This window comes from Microtus oregoni, unplaced genomic scaffold, assembly GCF_018167655.1.
Source record: "Microtus oregoni isolate MIOR12 unplaced genomic scaffold, Mior012 000032F_ref0000030, whole genome shotgun sequence".
In the NCBI taxonomy this organism is placed as follows: domain Eukaryota; kingdom Metazoa; phylum Chordata; class Mammalia; order Rodentia; family Cricetidae; genus Microtus; species Microtus oregoni.
Window position 1 is genome coordinate 27,221,002 of NW_024543091.1, and position 21,093 is coordinate 27,242,094.

General features: G+C 45.9%; 1 protein-coding gene across 2 annotated transcripts in view; it reads left to right on the forward strand.

Moving 5' to 3' along the window:
• Positions 1–21,093, forward strand: part of LOC121466073 (thrombospondin type-1 domain-containing protein 4) — a 182,728-nt gene that overhangs the window by 131,513 nt on the left and 30,122 nt on the right. For both annotated transcript variants that reach the window (XM_041679589.1, XM_041679590.1), the window contains exons 3-4: positions 15,851–16,026; positions 19,919–20,015. In XM_041679589.1, the coding sequence (XP_041535523.1) occupies positions 15,851–16,026; positions 19,919–20,015 (273 nt within the window). The remainder of the gene's footprint in view (positions 1–15,850; positions 16,027–19,918; positions 20,016–21,093) is intronic.

Sequence of the window (21,093 nt, forward strand, 5' to 3'; positions counted from 1 at the left end):
ATATATATATTTATACATATATATATATATATTTAAAACAAAGAAATAGAAACGCCATCCCACCCTACCCCCACTCCACTCCAGCTCTTCTCCGTGATGACCTGTAAGGACACTGCATGGAACTCTGGAAACTGAATGAAAATCTCACAAACCCTGAGGAATGCAGCTTTGAAAACCACTGAGAAAGAAAATGGAGGTCTCGCAGAGTTGAACACTGTACTCAGCCGCTTATTGTGGGAAGCTCAATTATTTTGGTGACCTGAAATAGCCAATCCCAAACAGAGGAGCTCCAGGGTAAATGACTGCAGACCTGAGCTGCCTGTTAGCTGGGAACGTAAGTGGTGTCAGCTGGCTTGTGGCTGACCCAGTGCCTTAGAAACTCGACCCGTCAGTCTCTGCCAGTTGATGCCACATGAAGACCTAAGAGCTGCCCTTTCCAGCTCACTGCATTGCAGAAAGAAACTGCAAGGCCCTTTGCTTGAAAATCTCTGTGATCTCGATCCGTAAGCTGAGCGTTCCCTTGCGTCGAGCTGTCGGGTGTGCAGAGCAGGTCTTTGTCCCAAGCGTGCTCCTCAGGAGTCTATTTTACACCACCAAAGCCATAGCCTGCATAGGACTCTGCACCTCCCATAGTCAGCTATGGGAGGAAGAAATCAGAAGCAAAGACAGAAGGTTGATTCTTGGTTCTGCTCTTCGCCTGCGGTATAGATGCAAACAAGTCATTGGGCATGTCACCCTGCTCTCCAAAATGAGATTCTTGTCAGGCCATGTTATTGCATCTCTATAAAACCAGCACTCAGGAGGCCGAGGCAGGAGAGCTGTGAGTTCAAAGTCTGCCTGAGCTATGTTGTGAGTGTCTCGACATATGCACAAACACGAAATGGAATTCTATGCTCTTACCTGACATGTGGATCATTGTGAGAGCCAATGCCAAAGTCCACCTAAGTTCTATAAAACACTGGAAGGAAAAAGTGTAACACTGGAAGGACTTCTGTGTGCATATGTGTAATATGTACGGCACACATAATGTAAGTAAGAGACCAGTGTGCTTAAGTTGGCGCTCTGGCTGCAGATTTGTACTAGACTGTTCATTCACCACACTTTTAGGTTTGCAGCAAAAAACAATTAAAGGGGCAGAGATTTCCCATATACCCCCATCCATCATATGCATTAATTTTCCTCTGCTGGTGTGTGTGTGTGTGTGTGTGTGTGTGTGTGTGTGTGCATGCCTGCACATGTATATATGGGAGAGTGTGTAGGTGTACATGTGTGTATATCTGTATGTGGAGAACAACCTAAATTGTCATTTCTCAAGTGCTGTTTGCCTTGTTTTTTTAAATACAGGATCTCTTGTTGACCTGGAAACCATTAATTAATAAAGCTAGGCTGCTGGTCAGTAAACTCCAGGCATCCGCCTCCTCTGCTGTCCCAGTACTGGGGTTACAAGTGCACCTCACCATGCCTGGCTGTCTTTTCCTTTTGACACGTGTTCTGGGGATTACAGTCAGGTCCTAGTCACCTCTCCATTGTCATCTTTTGTTTTGTTTTGTTTTTGTTTTTCCTTTTTATTGATTTTATTTTTTTTATTTTTTTTAATATTTTTTACAGTTTATTTAACTTTTATTTTATGTGCATTGGTGTGAAGGTGTCAGATCCCCTGCAACTGGATCTTCAGACAGTTGTGAGCGGCCATGTGGGTGCTGGGAACCGAACCCGGGTCCTCTGGAAGAGCAGTCAGTGCTCTTAACCACTGAGCCATCTCTCCAGCCCCTTTATTGATTTTATTAAGCTCTACATTTTCCGCTGCTCTCCTCCCTTCCTTTCCCCTCCCCTTCAACCCTCTCCCATCGTCCCCATGCTCCCAATTTACTCAGGAGATCTTGTCTTTTTCTACTTCCCATGTAGATTAGATCTATGTAAGTCTCTCTTAATGTCCTCATTGTTGTCTAAGTTCTCCAGGATTGTAATTTGTCGGCTGGTTTTTCTTTGCTTTATGTTTTAAAATCACTTATGAGTGAGTACATATGATAATTGTCTCTCTGGGTCTGGGTTACCTCACTAAATATGATGTTTTCTAGATCCATCCATTTGCCTGAAAATTTCAAGATGTCGTTATTTTTTTCTGCTGTGTAGTACTTCATTGTATAAGTGTACCACATTTTCCTTATTCATTCTTTGGTCGAGGGGCATTTTGGTTGTTTCCAGGTTCTGGCTATGATAAACAATGCTGCTATAAACATAGTTGAGCACATGTCCTTGTGGCACAGTTGAGTATCCTTTGGATATATACCCAAAAGTGGTATTGCTGGGTCTTGAGGAAGGTTGTTTCCTAATTTTCTGAGAAATCACCACACTGATATCCAAAGGGGCTGTACCAGTTTGCACTCCCACCAGCAATGCAGAAGTGTTCCCTTTACCCCACAACCTCTCTAGCGTAAGTTGTCATCAGTGTTCTTGATCTTGGCCATTCTCACATGTGTAAGATGGAATCTCAGAGTTGTTTTGATTTGCATTTCTCTGGTGACTAGGGATGTTGAGCATTTCCTTAAGTGTCTTTCAGCCGTTTTAGATTTCTCTGTTGAGAGTTCTCTGTTTAGGTCTGTCCTTCTTAACAAATGGTGCTTGCATAACTGGATATCAACACGTGGAAGAATGAAAATAGATCCATATCTATCACCATGCACAAAACTCAAGTCCAAATGGAGTAAAGACATCAGCATAAAGCCAGCTACACTGAACCTCATAGAAGAGAAAGTGGGAAGTACATTTGAATGCATTGGCACAGGAGACCACTTCCTAAATGTAACCCCAGTAGCACAGACACTGAGAGAAACAATTGATAAATGGGACCCCCTGAAACTGAAAAGCTTCTATAAAGCAAAGGACACGGTCAACAAGACAAAACAACAACCTACAGAATGGGAAAAGATCTTCACTAACCCCACATCAGACAGAGGTCTGATCTCCAAAATATACAAAAAACTCAAGAAACTGGTCATCAAAGAACAAATAATTCAATATATAAAAAAAATGCAGTACAGATCCATTGTCATCTTTAAGACATATTTTGCTAGCAGTGGTAAACAGAAACTCTAAGTAGACTGACAAACTAAGTTTGAGTTATAATCTCCAGATGATAGTCAAATAATTACAACCAAAAATCCAGGAGATAAATTATATAGAATTAAAAAATTCAAATCTCAAAGAAGGAAAAAAGGGGACAGGGAAATAAAAAGCAGAGGAGATAAAAACACTAATAAAATAATAGACTTGGGGCTAGACAGATGGCTCGGAGGTTAAGAGCACTGACTGCTCTTCCAGAGGTCCTGAGTTCAATTCCCAGCAACCACATGGTGGCTCACAGCCATCTGTAATGAGATCTGGTGCCCTCGTCTGGTGTATGGGCATACATGGAATGTATACATAATAAATAAATAAATCTCTAAAAAATAATAATAAAATAAAATAATAGACTTACAGCTGACCAATGGTTGTCATCAATACACATTGTCTAGCACCCACAGGTAAAGAGCCATGTCATCAGAAGAGACGGAAAGAGAAAATCCAATGTGCTGCCTACTAGAAGCCCACTCTAGATAAATGGTACACACAGATTAAACTTCAAAGGGCAAATCCTGGCAGTGGTAACCCACACCGTTAATCCCAGCACTCAGAGACAGAAGCAGGGGATCCCTCTGAGTTCAAGTCCATCCAGCCTGGTTTACATAGTAAGCTCCAAGCTAGGGCTACATGGCTAAGACCATGTCTTGGGTGGCGGGGAGAGACAAACAAACAAAAACCAGAGTGTATTGAATGGAGAAACAGAACTATCCACAAGTGTGCTTGAAGACTTTAGTACCCAAGGTACTTGATTTAAAAAAAAATGGCTAAGCTGCCCTGTTCCAGTCCCTATGCAACAGCAGTAGAAATATGTTCTTTTTCAGTGCCTGTGAAGCAGCCACCAAGATAAACTGTGCCCTGGGCTATAAAGCAGACTTTAACAAATTTACTATAATTACAACCATATAAGCAGTTTTTCCCAAACAATAGAATATAAATGAAAATCAGTAACAGGAAACTGGAAGCTTCTCAAGCATTTAGAGCTGAACAATACATGGAAATGAAACAACAAACTTCTGAATAATCAGGCAATAAAAAATGCAGTCTTCACAGGGTAGGCGAGATGGCTCGGTGGCCGAGATGCTCACTCCTAGCCCGATGTTTGAATTCAGTCACCAGGTCCAACATGGGAGAAGGAAGCAACTGGTTCTCACAGATTCTTCTCTGACCTGCATGCACACACACACTAAAATGAAAAAGTCTAAGTAATAAAGTACGGATGTATAATATAATGTGGATGACCCTTGAAAACATGAAAGAAGTCGGTGATAAAAACCACGCAGTTGTTTATAGGAAATGCCTATAGCACAGATAGCAGCTACCTAGGGGTGGAGGCGCAAAGCTGGAGCACTGCTGAGTAAGAGACTGCTTTGCAGAATGATGACAGTTGTGCATTAATATTAATGGTGCAGCTCTGCAAATCAGCTCAATGACCTGTACACTTATTTATTTGTTTGTTTATTTATTTATTTATATTTTGGTTTAATTTATGTGTGTGTTTCGCCTGCATGTATGTATGTCTGTGAACTGTACACTTTAAAATGAGGTAGAATGTTAGCATTATAGAGCCTTATAGCATGTGACTTTTGTCTCAATAGAGCAAAATGGTGTTAGAGAGATTCTCAGCCACTAAGAGCACTTGATGCCCTCCCAGAGGACCTGAGTTTGCTTCCCAGCACTCATCTCGGCTCGCAACCACCTATAACTCCAGGGGATCTTTTGGCCTCTGATGAGCTAAAAGATGAGAGTAACCAACTACACATACGTGGCATATGTTCACACACACACAAACGCACACACACACACACACAGCTTGTATTTATCATTTGCTTTCCAGTTGCTTATTAAACACTGTGACCAGATGTAACTAAAGGAAGAGGGGCTTTATTTTAGCTCATAGTTCCATAGGAATAAGGGCATGGTGGCAGAAATGGGAAGCCAAGATATCACATCTTCAACCATGAAGCAGAGAGCAAACTGAAAGCAGAGCAAGGCTTAGAAAAAGTCCACCCTCCACCTCCAGTGGGGTACTTCCTCCAGCAGGGCTGCATCCTACAGCTCCCAAATCAGCCCCACCAGCTGGAACCCAGTGTTCAGAAACGTGAGCCTTGTCAACGTAGTATAAAAACTAGAAAGAAAAAAAATCCTTAAAATATTAAAAAAAAAACAGAATAGATCAAAGATAAAAGGCCAGTGCATCTCAACCCAACAAGATTTAGTCCAGGAATGCAAGGCTGGTTCAATGCTGAACATTTACTTCCTTGAGGAATTGCAAAAGGTTGGTCTTTGGATACCAGGTTACAGTTAGTTATGTGGAAGAAAGGGTTTCCGAGAGACTAGTGCCCAGTAACTGCTGCAGATAATAACACCATATGTTCCAGCACAAAAAAATGAAAAGTATTTAAATGGATACCTTACCCTGACTTGAACATTATACAATGTATGTGTATTGAAACATTACGTAGTATCTCATAAATATATAGCGTGTTTATGTGTCCATTTCAAAGTTCAATTCCTTAGAGTTGAGGAAATGACTCAGAGGGGACTTGTTAGCAAGCACGAATATCTGAGTTCAAATCCCCAGAACCCACGTGGAGAAAGGAGAGCTCGAACTCTCCTAAGTTGTCCTCTAACCTCCACTTACGCACGATGGCACACACTCGCCTGAGTGTGTGCACATTCATCATAAATATATAAAGGTCTTTATTTTAATTTAATTACTTGTACATCACTTGCCTAACATGCACAAGGCCATGAGTTCAATCCCAGCCCACAAAAATATCAATAATAAGAGTTCAGTTACTGTAATTCATATTAACAGACTGATGCAGAAAAAAAAATCTCAATAAAAGAAACATTTTAAATATTCAACATCTGGGCTGCAAGGATGACTCTGTAGGTAAGTGCAGTCACTATGCCAGTGTAAAGACTTGAGTTCCAATCCTTAGCACCCATGTAAAAAGCTGGGCATGGCCATGTACACACTTGTAACTCCATCACTCTGGGAGATGGAGACAGGAGGATGGCTGAAGCTTGCTGGCTGTCAGCCTAGCTCCGGGTTCATTGAGAGAACCTGTTTCCAAGGACAGAGAGTGATAGAGCAGGACACCCAGGGTCCTCTCTTGGCCTCTTCCTGCATACCTGCACGCACGTGTGTGCACGCATACACATACACTCACACACACCCCTCAACGCTCTTTCCTGGTTTAAAAAAGAAGAACAAACGCAAACAATAAAGGACTGGACTTCCTTCACTGTTTTGGGGGAGTTTTTTTGTTTTTTTGTTTTTTGGGGGTTTTTTTGTTTTGTTTTTGGCTTTTTCGAGACAGGGTTTCTCTGTGGTTTTGGAGCCTGTCCTGGAACTAGCTCTTGTAGACCAGGCTGGTCTCGAACTCACAGAGATCTGCCTGCCTCGGCCTCCCGAGTGCTGGGGTTAAAGGCGTGCGCCACCACTGCCCGCTCCTTCACTGCTTTTAAAGAGCTCTACAAGACAAGCATGGAAAGGAAGCTACTGCTGAGTGTAACATCTCAGGTCCGTCAGGAGCAAACCGCTCACTGCTCCAGCTCACTCTGTACTGGAAGTTCTGGCAGAAAGAAAAAGAAATCAAAAATACATTGATTGTAAAGAAAAGCATAAAGCATGATTGTGTGCCGGGTAAAGAGAGAATGTATAAAGAGCAGTGGCCCGCAAGAAGGGCTGGAAAGGATTTTACTGCCTGATGGTAACCCAAGGGAATTTTGGAGGGCACTGAGACTTTACAGTTGTAAAACACCGAATCCATATCTATGAAAGTCGAAGTAACTCTTGAATCAACGTAAAGTAATGTTCGTCCTTAATGCTACGGTCAGTAAGGAGGCAACTCGGGGCTGCTTCAGCCAAGCCAACTGGCAGGCTTGGCTTAGTGAGGTTAGGTAACTGGCGTGAACAATAACTGGAAGGAAGGGTCCCTATCCAAGAAGCCGTCACTGTAACCTCTAGAGAACAGTCTGCCCTGCCTCCTGTGCTAGGAGGCAGCCCGCGTGCTCTCCTTGCCAAGTGCCACTTCTTCCTGTTCTGCTGTGCTCTGGGTATTGGGCTCCTCTGCCTCCCCTATGCTGCCATTGTCTCCTTTAGCACCTATCACCTCTGGGGTTCTGAGGAAAAGAGAGCTGTGCTTACACAGCCTCCAAGAACCTTCCGTCCTGCAATGTCATGCCCGAGTGTGTCCCAGCGTGTTTATTTGCCGGGATTTTGTGAGTCTCCAATGTCACATTATTTCATAGTCTGTTCCCATTGCTGCAGCAACCAGCATGTCATCAGGGAAGAACTGATCCACTGCTGTGACCTTTGGAACCAGTTTGGTTTAGATATAGTTTAGTAGTGTTCAGATATTCAGTCTCCCATCCTGCCCCTACCTCAGATGAATTTATTTCCAATTTCTGCCAAGTTGGAAAGAAGCCGAATCAGTCATCTTCACTGCTCATGGCAAATGACTGGAGTCTTACAGCAATCATTGACGCTTCCGTGGGCCTAGCCCTTCAAGGCTCTGTGGATGAATCAGATATGAGTCCTAGAAAGATTTCTGTTTGACAGCATCTCAGAGATTGTGAGAAGCTGATCTGTCCACCTGCCTGCACATCCCTCACCGTATTTCCTGAGTTCAGTGTTAAGCAGAGAGTGGGCTGTAGAGAATGTAGGGCAGGACTGGGAAGATGGCTCAGTGGGTAAGGCATCTGCCTCGCAAGCATGAGGACCTGAGTTCTGATCCACAAACCCACATTAAAGCTGGATATGGGGCTGTAGGGGATGACTCAGCAGTTAAGAGCACGCACTGCTCTTGCAGAGGATCCAAGTTGTAATTTATTTTTTTTACTGCTTGCTTAATTTATTTTAAATCTTTCATACCTATAGGTTTCCATTTACATTCTTTTTTTCATCTTTTTTTATTTATTAAAAATTTCCACCTCCTCCCCTCTTCCCATTTACCTCCCCTCCTCTTCCCCCTCCCCATCCTTCTCCAGTCCTAAGAGCAGTCAGGGTTCCCTGCCCTGTGGGAAGTCCAAGTTGTAATTTAAAAAGGTACTCAAATCACTAGTATTGAGTGACCTTTGGGAAAATTGCTTAGAAAAAATGCGGAATTAGTATAGGCACGTGTTCATATGTCTACTCTAATTAAAAGATGTACTTGGAGTGGGAGACTGCGTGTGTGTGTGTGTGTGTGTGTGTGTGTGTGTGTGTGTGTGTGTGTATTGCTGTCTGATGACCTGGGCTTTAAACTTTAGCTGACAGCCTTCTGGGCTGGTGTCAAGCTAACAAAGATGGTGTCATTCAATGGCCAGCACTTGACCTTGACCTTGGGAAGATGCTCTCAATAGTTGTGTGTGCATTGATGTACATATATACCTGTAAGCCTCATTGAAAATCATGCTCAATCAGATAGCTCACAAAGATCTTCATTTCTGGGTTGACTTTTGTTTCTTTTGTTTATAGAAACAGGGTTTCTCTGTGAAACAGTCTAGGCTATCCTGGAACTAGCTCTTGTATACCAGGCTGGCCTCGAACTCACAGAGATCCGCCTGCCTCTGTCTCCTGAGGGCTGGGATTAAAGGCGTGTGCCACCACTGCCCGACTGTGTTCTAAATATCATTTTGAAATCAATGGACTAGAGCATGGCTCAGTGACCAAAGCACTTGTCGGGCTGGCGTGATCCCCAGAATCTACATAAACCAGATGTGGTAGCACATCTGTAACCCCAGTGTTCCTACAGTGAGATGGGAGTGGGGACATGAGAAGCCCTAGATGCTCGTGGGTCAGAGAGCCTGGAAAATACAGTGATCCTCTTGGACACCAAGTGGAAGGCGGGGCCTGACAGCCCAGGTTGTTCTCCGACCTCTGCGAGTACACTGTAGCCCACACAAATGCCTACATGCACACGCATGCATGCACACACATGCATACACACATTTTTTAAATGTGTCATGGAGTTCTTCCCTACACCGACTCCTGTCATTCACTTTAGGGAATTGGCGCCTCCGTTGCGTGGCTACTGGCATTATAATTTACTTAGGCAGTCTCGCTGAGAAACGCTGAGATAGCTTGTGTACTTAGGGGGCGTCAGCATCACAAACACTTCTGTATACTTCCAGAAATGGATTGCTCAGGTACTTTTCCAGATGTAGAATTCTCTAGCCAGAGTACTCACAGGGTTTTAACAATGAGATCAAATTGCCCTCCAGTGTGGCAGAGCCCAGTTAAAAATCTCATCCGCTGCATCGTGGGTGCTTGTTTACTTTGTACCTGACGGTATTGGTAATATTGATTTTTTAAAATGTTAATCCAATATAGTATTCTTCCATTCGGCAAATGTCTGTGTGGTTAGCAGTGTGCTGCACCCTCGAGCTGTTCCATGAAGCATCATCAGCATCTTGGCCTTTCTGGAGCCTAGTGGGAGACAAATGCACAGAGGCCTTGCAGGAAGGCTCTGTGTCTCGTGGAGCACATGAGGGAAGAAACGGGCTGGACTGAGAATAAGGCACCAGTAAGAATTGGTTGCTGCTGAGTGGTGGTGACACACACCTTTAACCCCAGCACTCGGGAGGCAGAGGCCGTCAGGCAGATCTCTGAACTCAAGGCCAGCCTGGTCTACAGAGTAAGTTCCAGGACAAACCAGAGCTACAGAGAGAAACCCTGTCTTGGGAGGGGGAGATTCAGAGGTGAAGGGGATATTTCTGGGTGAAGGGATAGCATTGTGGAGAGGTTGTGAAGAGGGTGAGTTAGTCCAGAAACACCTAGCAACATGGAAGTAGTCGTGGCAGGCACTTGAATTCCTTTCAATGGACTGCTGGGGACAGAAGCTAAAGAAAAGTGTGTCTGGACCATTCAGAGAAATGAGCTGTGTTTGTTTGTTTTCATTTTTTTCTTTTTAGCATGTTTTCACATGCTCTTCGGGTGGTAGTTGCCCACAGAGACCAGAAGAGGGAGCTAGAGTTACGCGGGGTTATGAGCCACCCAGCGTGAGTGCTGGGCATGGCAGAGCCATGTCCTCTGGAAGAGTAGCAGGCAGACCCCGTTAACTGCTGAGCCATCTCTCCAGCCCCAAATGTGCTTCTTTTCTTTAAAAAACAGTATGCATTTTCATTTTATGCTTATGAGTATTTTGCCTGCATGCATGTCTGTGTGCCCTGTGCAAGACAGGTGCCTGCAGAAGACAAAAGAGGGAATCGCATGTCCTGGAACTGGAGATGTAGAGGGTTGTGAGTCACCATGAGGGTGCTGGAAATTGAACCCTGGTCCTCTGCCAGAACATCAAGTGTTCTTAACTACTGAGCCATCTCTCCAGCCCCCACCCCCACCCCCTTTTTTAGACAGAGTCTCATGTAGTCCCTACTGGATTCAAATTCACCAGGCAACCAAGGATGACTTTGAAATTCTGATCCTCTTGCCTCTGCTCCAAGTACTGACATCGCAGGGTGAGCTACCCACACACAGCTCTTTATTCAGTGTTGGAGGAGAACTTAGGGCTTCTTGTCTGCCACGTAGGCATTCTACCAGCTGAGCTGTCTCCATTGTCTGCCTCCATGAATAAATGTCTAAGATGCTCAGTATACTTTCCCTCTGTTTCTGCCCTGGTATTTGGGTCAGGTTTGAGTGTAGGGCTGGCTCGGGAGGTGCCTAAGTATGGTGACTCTTCTGTCCCTTCATGAAGCTCCCAGCAAGAAGGCTTAGTCTCTGGGAAAGCCAGCTACAGAAGCACTGCCAAAAATAGTTTTAAGAACAAAAGAATCTTTATGCTAAGAATAAATGGAATCTCGGTTTTGCAGAATGCAGTAAGATAGACCATGAGTGTGACCCTTACTGAAACTGGGTGGTGGATAATTAGAGGGGTGTGACTGGCCAGTTCCTGGCTAACTGTTTATAGCCAAGTTTCCCATCATGGAGTTTTAAAAGTGAACTTGATTTGTCCTGTAAAGAGACAGCACAAAGAGATGGAGAACCCTGCTATGTTTGTGGTGTTTAAAACGGAGATGTTCTTTTCTTTAACATCTGTATTAATTTTTTAGAATACCTTTTTATTTACCCTTTGACAGTCCCATACATGTATCCTGAATCTCCATGATGCCCTCTGTGGTACCCCCTCGCCACTCTCCCTAAACTGTCCTCAGTGTGTCCCCTCCCACCTCCGTGCCCTCCTCTGTCACTGCTGTCACCTACTGAGTCCAGTTAGCGCTGCCTGCTGGAATATTCGCTGTCCTTGTTGGCTTGGTGTTGTCCAGGCAACCATAGCTGCGGTGGGCACCTGAGTGCCACAGCCCCGTCATGTCCGGAAGAGAACATTTCTCAGTGCTCCTCCCCGTCCACTGGCTCTTACATTCTTTCTGCCTCCTCTCCCAGGATGTTGCCTGGACCTTGGGGGATTGATGCCAATGCCTCATTCAGGGCTGAACACTCAACAGTCACTTGTTCTTGGCCCTTTGACCTGCTGTGAGTCTCTGCATGGCTGTCTACTGCAGAGAGAGATTCTGTAGCCAAGGCTGAGAGCAACACTAATCTTTGAGTTTAAACATAAATATCAGAAGTCAGTTTGGCAGCATAGATACAAATGGGGACATCTTTAAGCCTAAACCTCCATGGTCATGTAGGTTTCAAGGTGCCAAATGTTTCTAAAAAAAACCCTAACCTAACCCTCCGTTTAGTCTAAGACCTTCCTTGCCCGTCTTTCTCCTACCTTAACTGTCATCCCAAGTCCTCACGAACTTAAGTCACTTCATGTCCCTAAGGAAGTGTGCGGTTACTTAAGACATAAAGGTTTTCTTTTGCCTGGCAGTGGCAGGGTAGTCATGGTGACAGGGTGAGGCAGCAGCAGGTTACATTGTAGCTGTAATCAGGAAGCAAAGATAAACAGGAAGTAGGGCTCCACTAGAAGCCCTCGAGGCCCACCCAGAGTGACCCACTTCCTCCAGCAAGGCTCCACCTCCTAAAGGTTCCAAGGCCTTCCCAAACAGTCCCGCCCTCTGGAGTCCAAGTGTTCAGTACGCTGGTCTATGGTGGACACTTCACGTTCAAACCACAACAACCAGTGTCTGAAAAGTGAGGCTAGCACGAGCTGCTTAGCAACATGGTGAGGATTACATCTGACAGCAGGTACAGACGTCTCCATCACAGCCCACAGGCTCAAAAGCCACAGAGGCTGGGAAGGTGGCCCAGCATTGGCACTTTCCATCCAGGCATGAGGACCAGAGTTCAGCTCTCCAGGACGCAGGGAAATTCTGGGGGTGAATGGAAGCCCATCTGCAGTGAATGCTCTCTGTGAAGATGGGAGCCCCAGAACAAGGCAGCCAGGCTAGCCATTTCCAAGGCGTAGTTGAGAGGCCCTGCCTCAGTGGATAAGACTGAGAATGATTAAGAAGGACCCCTGACATCAAACTCCAGACTTACACACCCACACACACATACACATGCACACATATACATACATATAAACACACAGCACATAAATATGCATGAAAAAAAAGCCTAGAGAAGTCAGGAAGGGAATAAAGAAAAAAAAAAGAACAGACATGACCTGGAAGACCAGAAAATCATGTGGTCCTCTTGGCTTTGCCACTGTTGGTAAGCATACAGTCGGAATTATAGGGAAAATGCTATCTTGCAAAGAGAAAGGCAAAGACTATAACTGTCATAAAAGATCTGTGTTCATCAATGAGACTCAGCCTCTGTTGCGGGATATTTGATCACACTGTGAACCTCCAGATTACACTCACCCCTCCCCCACAGGAGGTACCTATTGACTCTTCTGTTGGCCCCCCACAGTTCAGTAGGTGCCTCTTTTGCGGGAGTGATTCATCAACCACTGACGGAACCAAAACGAATGGCAAGTGGCAGCCTATAGACCAGGGGATGGCATAGCCAGTACTGAGGAAGGAACCACGAAATCAGTGTGGCACTATTGGCAAAGAGACAAACAGCTAGGAAAGCAACAGGAAAATCTCCATCTTCTCCAGTCCATGGTGTGTGCGATGGTGTAACTATATGGTCTTCAGAATGGAAGGCCACTAACTGCAGATAAATGGCAGAGAGACCTGTCCTGGGAGATGGCATGACCTCGCAAAGTTTATGTAGCTCATACAGGCAAGACAGACAAACGTCTGAAAATAATGAAATAGTAGGTAAATTAGCATCATGCTTAATTAAGACTAGAGTATTAAAATCTGCCAGGAGATGGATTCAGAATAAATCAGCAAGAATGATAGATTACACAATCAAAATACTTGAAAGTTTACCCCTACCACTAAAAAATAATGGGAAATGGAGAACCAAATTAAACCAGTGTAACCGTATAAGAATAACTACTATAAGGAATCCATAGCCAGGTGGTGGCACACACCTTTAATCCCAACACTTGGGAGGCAGAGGCAGACACATAAGAATTACAGCGATTTAAATTTAAAAGCTCTTTACAAAAGAAGACTAAAATTCAAAGTAAATGTCCTTTTATGACATTTATATTTATATAAATACAATTGTGCAATTGTGTGTGTGTGTGTGTGTGTGTGTTTGGTTGTATCCTCCAGCTCACTCCTGCTTGATCCAGAAAGCCCCATTCCTGTCTCTGTCTCCAAACCCCTCCCACTCAGAGAGATTCTGAACAAGGGAAAGACACCAAAAAGTCTAGGTCCACATTCTTGGCAGCTAGAAGCTGCCAGCCCGCCCAAAGTGTTTGGCTTTTGACCATACTTGGACACAAACCTAGCTTGTGGCAAACATATATCACCCTCTCCTACAACCTATATATAATCTCCCTCCTTGAGTTTGGGTGTGTGACTTCTCTAGCCTCAATCTCTGGGACTGGACAACCTGCCTGGGAGTTGCTTTGCTCAAATAACCCTGCTGCTATACTTTTTCAATTCATCTTGATATGGCTTACTGTATCAGCAGAGAAACCTATTACTGGGGAACAGAAACCTATTAATAGGTATATTTATCCACATATACCAAGGTATATTTAGTTTCAAATTTTCAAAAAAAAATTTTAATTGAAAGATTATACTTTTTCTGTTGCCAAAAACCATTGTGCCCTAGGAAAGATATAGCCTGCCAAAGAAGGAACTCCCCCCGAAGTTAAGGTTGGGTCAGGGGTTTGCTTTTATCACTCCATGAAAATAAAAGCATCCAACCAGAGACCACTGTACAAGTGAAACATCTGAAGAAATGGGACAGATCATCAAGAGAAAATGTCCCAAGACAAAGAGCAAATTGGCCAAGTGGTATCTCCCACCTCCTCCAGCTGACTGGCCTGAAACCCCAAACTAATACCAGCACCGATTCTACCATCTTGCCTGAGCAGCGGCCCCTTCCCGCTAGACAACCACCCAGTGCTCTGCTCCAATCATGGATGTTTTTGGTTTGACTGCTGTGTTCTACCTAGCCAGGATTGCCACTGAGCTGACAAATACCACCCAAAGATCAGCTCTAGACTACAAACTGCTCAGGACCCTCAAATTGCTGAGTTCTTATGAGACTGGCATGAACATTTTACAGAACTTTGAACTCAAAAATACTTCATGCTAAGACTGCCAAGTAAAGTACAACCAAGCTGGACATTGTGGGAAGCTTGGCACAAATAGCTGTATTGTTGTAAATAGTCTTAGAGTTCAAAATCTTCCCTTTCTATTTACACAGAAAGGGGGAGAAATGTTGCAGGATATTTGATCACACTGTGAACCCCGAGATTGTGTTATTTAGTGAAAAACCTGTTCCTAGTTGCGGTGTGCCTCAGTCCTAGCACACACCTTTAATCCAAACATTTTGCTGGAATGTTGTGAACAGGATTAAATAAAGTCAACCATAGATCAAGAGGCAGAGCAAACTACCAACTGACAGGAAAAAAATCATCGAGCCTAAGAGAGAATCAGGAGGGTGGGTAGAGAGACGCACAGGAAGTAGAAGGGAGGGACATCTAGTTGCAGAAGTTTTTGTTTTTGACGGTATAGAAAAAAGTTCTCTTTCTGGGACATCAGAGGAGGATGAAGCAGCAGGGTGCTTTCTCCGCCTCTCTGAGCTAGCAGGTTTTTACCCCAGCATCTGGCTCCTGAGTCTTTATTAGAAAATCGACCCATTGAGATTTAGTTAAAAACAACAAAGGCCTTCCTGTTGAGGAACGGTGAACAATGAGTGGGGACAGAGACTGATCAGAGATTGCAATCCCCTGTAGAAAGAGGCGTCCCTCTGAGCACTTGTTGCCTACCCCTGAGAGAATCCAGGGCCAGTGTTAACACGCCTTCCTGTTTCACAAGAAAAGCCAGGACTCTCATTTTTTTTTTTAATGTGAAATCCCAGTTCTTAAATTTAGGCTTCATTATATTCAAACAAAACAAATAAAAAGAAAAAACACTACACAAGCCAAACCAAGCCCATCCATGGGCCAGAATCAGCGCATGGTCTGGAGTGCACGGCCCCTCACATCAGGAATGACACAGTTACATAAGGTAGTCTCCCTCCCTCGTGCCTAATTCTCCCCTCGTGTTCTCCGCCCTCTGTTCTCAGCCTTTGCTCCCAGCCACTCCCACCCATCCCTCGTTTTGGTCCAGGTCCACGTGGAAGGGATTGGTTGAGCTGAGGTTGCAATCAAGCCCTAGATGATGCTCACAAACCCTATGCATGCCTTAGGCCGTTAGATGAACGGCTTAGGTGCTCAGATTGCTTTCTTGGGCACACCCTGAGCTCACCAGAGAAACTGATTTGTCTCCACAGCCTTGCGAAGCCGCTCCGGCCGCTCCATCATCAACGGGAACTGGGCAATTGATCGCCCGGGGAAGTACGAGGGCGGAGGGACGATGTTCACCTACAAGCGACCCAATGAGATCTCCAGCACTGCTGGGGAGTCCTTTTTGGCTGAAGGTCCCACCAATGAGATCCTGGATGTCTATGTGAGTTTGAGTGTTTTGTGGGTGCTCTCTGGATTTGGGATCCTATGACTTCCAAGAAACACACTGAACAAATAAACAACACGTCTTTGCCTGGGCTCAATAAAATCCTTTGAGTGAGGCCTGTTTGAGGGACCCCTTTCAGTGCTTGGCATTGGTCTCTGACATTTACCCCTGAATGTACAAGACTCACAGAAACCATAAAGTCTACCAGGTGCTTTATTACCCTTGGAGTTTATGGACCCAGTAAAACCAATTTTACTTGTTGAACCAAATCAGAGACGAACAAATGCCATGTTTCATGAGCCCTGGAGTTCCTCCAGGCTCCCTCTCAGCGCTAATTTGGCGTGTTCTCTTTTATGGCAAGAGAAAGAAAATTCTGAGGGCAAAGCGACCCACTCCAGGCCCAGCCTTCTCAACCCCATCAAGGCAAATGGAGAAGGACCACTCCCCGTTGCCCTGGATGAAACGGTGAAGCTTCAGCTGCACTACAGTGCCCCGTTTCACATAGCCGCGGCTGCGGCTGCACCACAGTGCCCCGCTTCACACACACGGGGCTGCGGCTGCACCACAGTGCCCGGCTTCACACACATGGGGCTGCGGCTGCACCATAGGGCCCTGCTTCACACACACACACACACACACACACACACACACGGGGCTGCGGCTGCACCGTAGGGCCCTGCTTCACACACACGGGGCTGCGGCTGCACCACAGTGCCCGCTTCACACACACGGGGCTGCGGCTGCACCTCAGGGACCCGCTTCACACACACGGGGCTGCGGCTGCACCACAGTGCCCGCTTCACACACACACACACACACACACACACACACACACACGGGGCTGCGGCTGCACCGTAGGGCCCCGCTTCACACACACACACACACACACACACACAAACACACAGGGCTGCGGCTGCACCACAGGGCCCCGCTTCACATAGACAGCCTGTGATCACTTTACTTGAAGCCAGAGTGTTAATATTAAATCGCCCAAGCATTGTTTCTAATGGTCTTTTAAAAAGAAACTACTAGAAGGGCCTGGGGAGCTCCCTCTGTCTATAAAATCCCTGTCTTGCAAACATGAGAAACTGAGTTCCAGCCTCAGCACCCATATAAAAGATGGCTGTGGTGGCACATGCCTGTCATCCCAGAACTGTGGAGGCAGAGACAGAAAGATCAATGGGGCTAGCTGGCCAGCCAGCCTCACCTAGTAGGTGAGCCCCATGTCCCAGTGAGAGGCCCTGTCTCAAGCAGCTCCTGAGTCGTGACACCCAAAGGTCAAGGTTGACCTTTGATCTCCACACACACACACACATACACATGTGAGCACACACACATGAAGCCACTAGAATCCTGTCTTCTGAAAAGGTGAGGAACGTAAGGGTGACAAGAAACAAAGGCTTAAAATAAATACACTGATGCCTACTGTTCCCAGGGCCATGCTGGTCTCTACCATTTGCCTGTCAGGTTTTAGAAACAATAACCACTGGGATTGCTTCTTCATCTCCACGGTTCTGGGCTGTTCCTCTGCAGGGATAGAAGGCTAAATGTTACAAAAGATGCCTTGTTTTAGTTAACTTGGAGGGGTTGTGAGCCATCCGCTTGGTTGGTTGGCTCTGGGTACATTTGAACGGTATCAGAGGTGAAGGCTCTGCCAGCGAAACCTCCTGTGGGTGGTCGGGGAAAGGTGGCCAACAATAACCCCATAAACAGCATAAGGACTTCAGTGGCCAAATCCAGAGTATTTCCTCACACAGAAGAGGCACGGGAGAGGGCAGAAGGAGAAACAGTATGTGGTAAGGGGATTGAAGGGGCTGGGGTAGACGGCGAGGATGGGCGGTCACATAGCTGTGTCCCTCAAGGGTCCAGTGCTCAGCGCCATGTTTCTGTAATGCCAATGAGATGGTCTTGGCTTGTGTGAGGAGCCCAGTGTCTCTCACATCTGCCTGCCTCTGGGTGAGTGATGGGGGGAGCCTGTTCCCTAGTCGGGAGAAGGCAAGAGGAGGTAGCAGGAGAGAGATCTCCAGGGCTCCAGTGCAGGCGTGACTCGGGGCTACTTGCAGGGTAACAGACGTCAATATCAGTCATTAGTCTCTTATCTCTTCCCGACGAAGAAATTAAAAGTAGGAGTCCAGCAACTGGCTCTGGGCTGCACAGGTGGTCACCAGGAGACACTCTACGGAGTAGAAATAGCAACAAGACAGTGTCCCCTTGCTTGGCTCCCACTTCTAGTGTAGATTTTAGGGCTGTTGCTCCAATCTACCCATCACCCTGCCCTCTACCATAACACTGTGAACGCAGGAAGGCCTGGTAGGCAGGATTAATTCTGTTGGCCTTCCTCTGCAGCCCATGCAGCCTCCTGCTGGCCATCCTACTTACTTTTATTTTTGATTGTTTGTTTGCTTTTATCAATGTTTCCTCAAAGAATATGACTGAGGCAGACTTACATTTTTTTATATGTGGGATTTTTTTGTGTTTTGCTTTTTTGTTTGGTTGGTTGGTTTTTGTTTGTTTGGGTTTTTGTTGTTATTGATATTTGTTTGTTTGCTTACTTGCTTGTTTAGTCTGGGTTTTGAATTTCCGTTCCATTTCATTATAGTTCTGGGCTTCCCTACGTGTGAAGGTGAGTTGAGACTCAGGCAGTAGGGAAGACTGAGGACTGGGGCAGACATTGGGACAGCCAGCCTCCCTGGCCTAGAGGACGTTAAAGGACCCTTGATGTTCTAGGCTGTCATGGCCAGGAAAGCTGGCCCTCGTCTGCCTGACTCTGTGTCACCACCTGGTGCTCAGTCGGGTTCCTCTGCAGTGTAGACATCTTGGGACAGTTAGAGGCCACAGATCTGAGCCCTGGCTGTGGATGGCTGCCAGCCACAGATTCTCCTACTGCAGACCCTGTCCTATTTGGGCTTTATAACACCTTAACTTTTATCTTGATAGAATCTTGACCATTCATGTTCTCCCTCCTTCTGCTCCTCATTTGGACCTTGGGAGCTCAGTCCGGTGCTCCAATGTGGGTCTCTGTCTCTATCTCCATCCATCGCCAGATGAAGGCTCTATGGTGATATGCAAGATAATCATCAGTGTGGCTATAGGATAGGGCCATTTCAGGCACCCTCTCCTCAGCTGCCCAAGGAACTAGCTGGGGGCATCTCCCTGGACACCTGGGAACCCCTCTAGAGTCAAATCTCGTCAGGACCGCGAGGGGTGCACCCACCCACTGAGACAGTGGAGCTGATCTATTGGGAGCTCACCAAGGCCAGCTGGACTGGGACTTAAAAAGCATGGGATAAAACCAGACTCTCTGAACATGGCGGAAACGAGGGCTGATGAGAAGCCAAGGACAATGGCACTGGGTTTTGATCCTACTGCATGTACTGTCTGTGTGGGAGCCTAGCCTGTTGGATGCTCACCTTCCTAGACCTGGATGGAGGGGAGAGGACCTTGGACTTCCCACAGGGCAGGGAACTCTGGCTGCTCTTCAGACTGGAAAGAGAGGGGGAGAGGAGGGGGGAGGGGGAGGGAAATGGGAGGCAGGAAATTTTTAATAAAAATAAATAAATTGATTAAAAAATATTAATAGAAGAAATAGGCCAAGGAAAAAAGCAAGGAATAAACTAACTATGGTCCTTCTTCAACTCCAAAAAAAAAAAAAACTTGACCATTCACCCACTTTTCTTCTGATTCATGAACACACGAAGTCTTGGATTCTTCAAAAGCAGCCCCCAGGAAGCCACTGGAAGTGACTTAAGCTAACATGTCACAGGTTACTACTGTAACTAGATAAGAGAATACACATTTAGCTGCGGTACCATTTCTGTTATTGAGACCCAAGTCAGCAGGAAATTGGGGTGTGTGGGGGCTGTGGTGACTTTGATTTTTGTGTTCTCAGATGATACACCAGCAGCCCAACCCAGGAGTCCACTATGAATACGTGATCATGGGGAACAATGCCATCAGCCCGCAGGTGCCACCCCACAGAAGACCAGGTAAAGTCCTTGCTTCGCCATTAAGTATTCTGAGTCACTTTCTCTTAACTCTCTCTCTCTCTCTCTCTCTCTCTCTCTCTCTCACACACACACACACACACACACACACACACACACACACCTCGATCCTCTGTGTCCTGAACAATGCAGAGAAACCCCGTGGACACGTGTTTCAGGTTAGTGGACTTGGAATCAGAACATGCTTCACATGTGTGTCTCCCTGATAGGATATTCCTTTCACTGGATCCTAAGCCAGAGTTCGACATCCCGATCCCACGACTGGGATGATTACATTGGCTGCTCTTGCGGCTGGAGCAGTGACCTTCTAGCCAGGATCTTACAACAAGATGCAGGTAGTTGTCTTACAGTGCTGAAGGCCAGAGGTCTCCTGTTTCAACTTCTAGAAGCCTCAGCCTCTGTGGCCTGTGATTCCTTCCTCCACCTCTAAAGTCGTCAACACACCCACCTCCAAAGTCAACACAGTACCCCCTTCAGGTCTCACTCCCTCTGGGCTTTGTCCACTGTTCCATCTCATCTGATTCTCAGACACCCGTCTCTGTCCTGTGTAAGGGCCCCTGAGACTACCTCAGGCCTTGGTACTCCGTGCCTTCTACCCATCTAACACTGTTCTAAAAAGAGCATCAGGGCTTAAACACAGCAAGGGAAGGACCAGAGTTCAGATCTCCAGAACCAACTTAATTGCCAGGTGGCCATGGCAACCCACCTGCAGTCCCAGCACTGAGAAGGCGGGGACAGAATCACCAGAGCAGACAGACCGGCTAGATTGGTTCCAACAGTGAGCTCTGGGTTCCACTGAGAGACCTTGCCCTGAATAAGGCGGCAGCAGAGAGCCATCAAGGAAGACTCTTGATTTTAACCTCAGGCCTCCGTATGCGTGTGCACATGCACTCCTACCCTTGTGTGTTTACATACATGTAAACACGTGTATACATATGTACACATACATACACAAAGAGAAAAAGATAATGATAACAAATTAAAGCAAAACAAAGGAAAAGCATCAGCCTTCAACTCCATTTTCCTCCCAGAGGGACTCTCTCTTAACAGTGCAATGAAT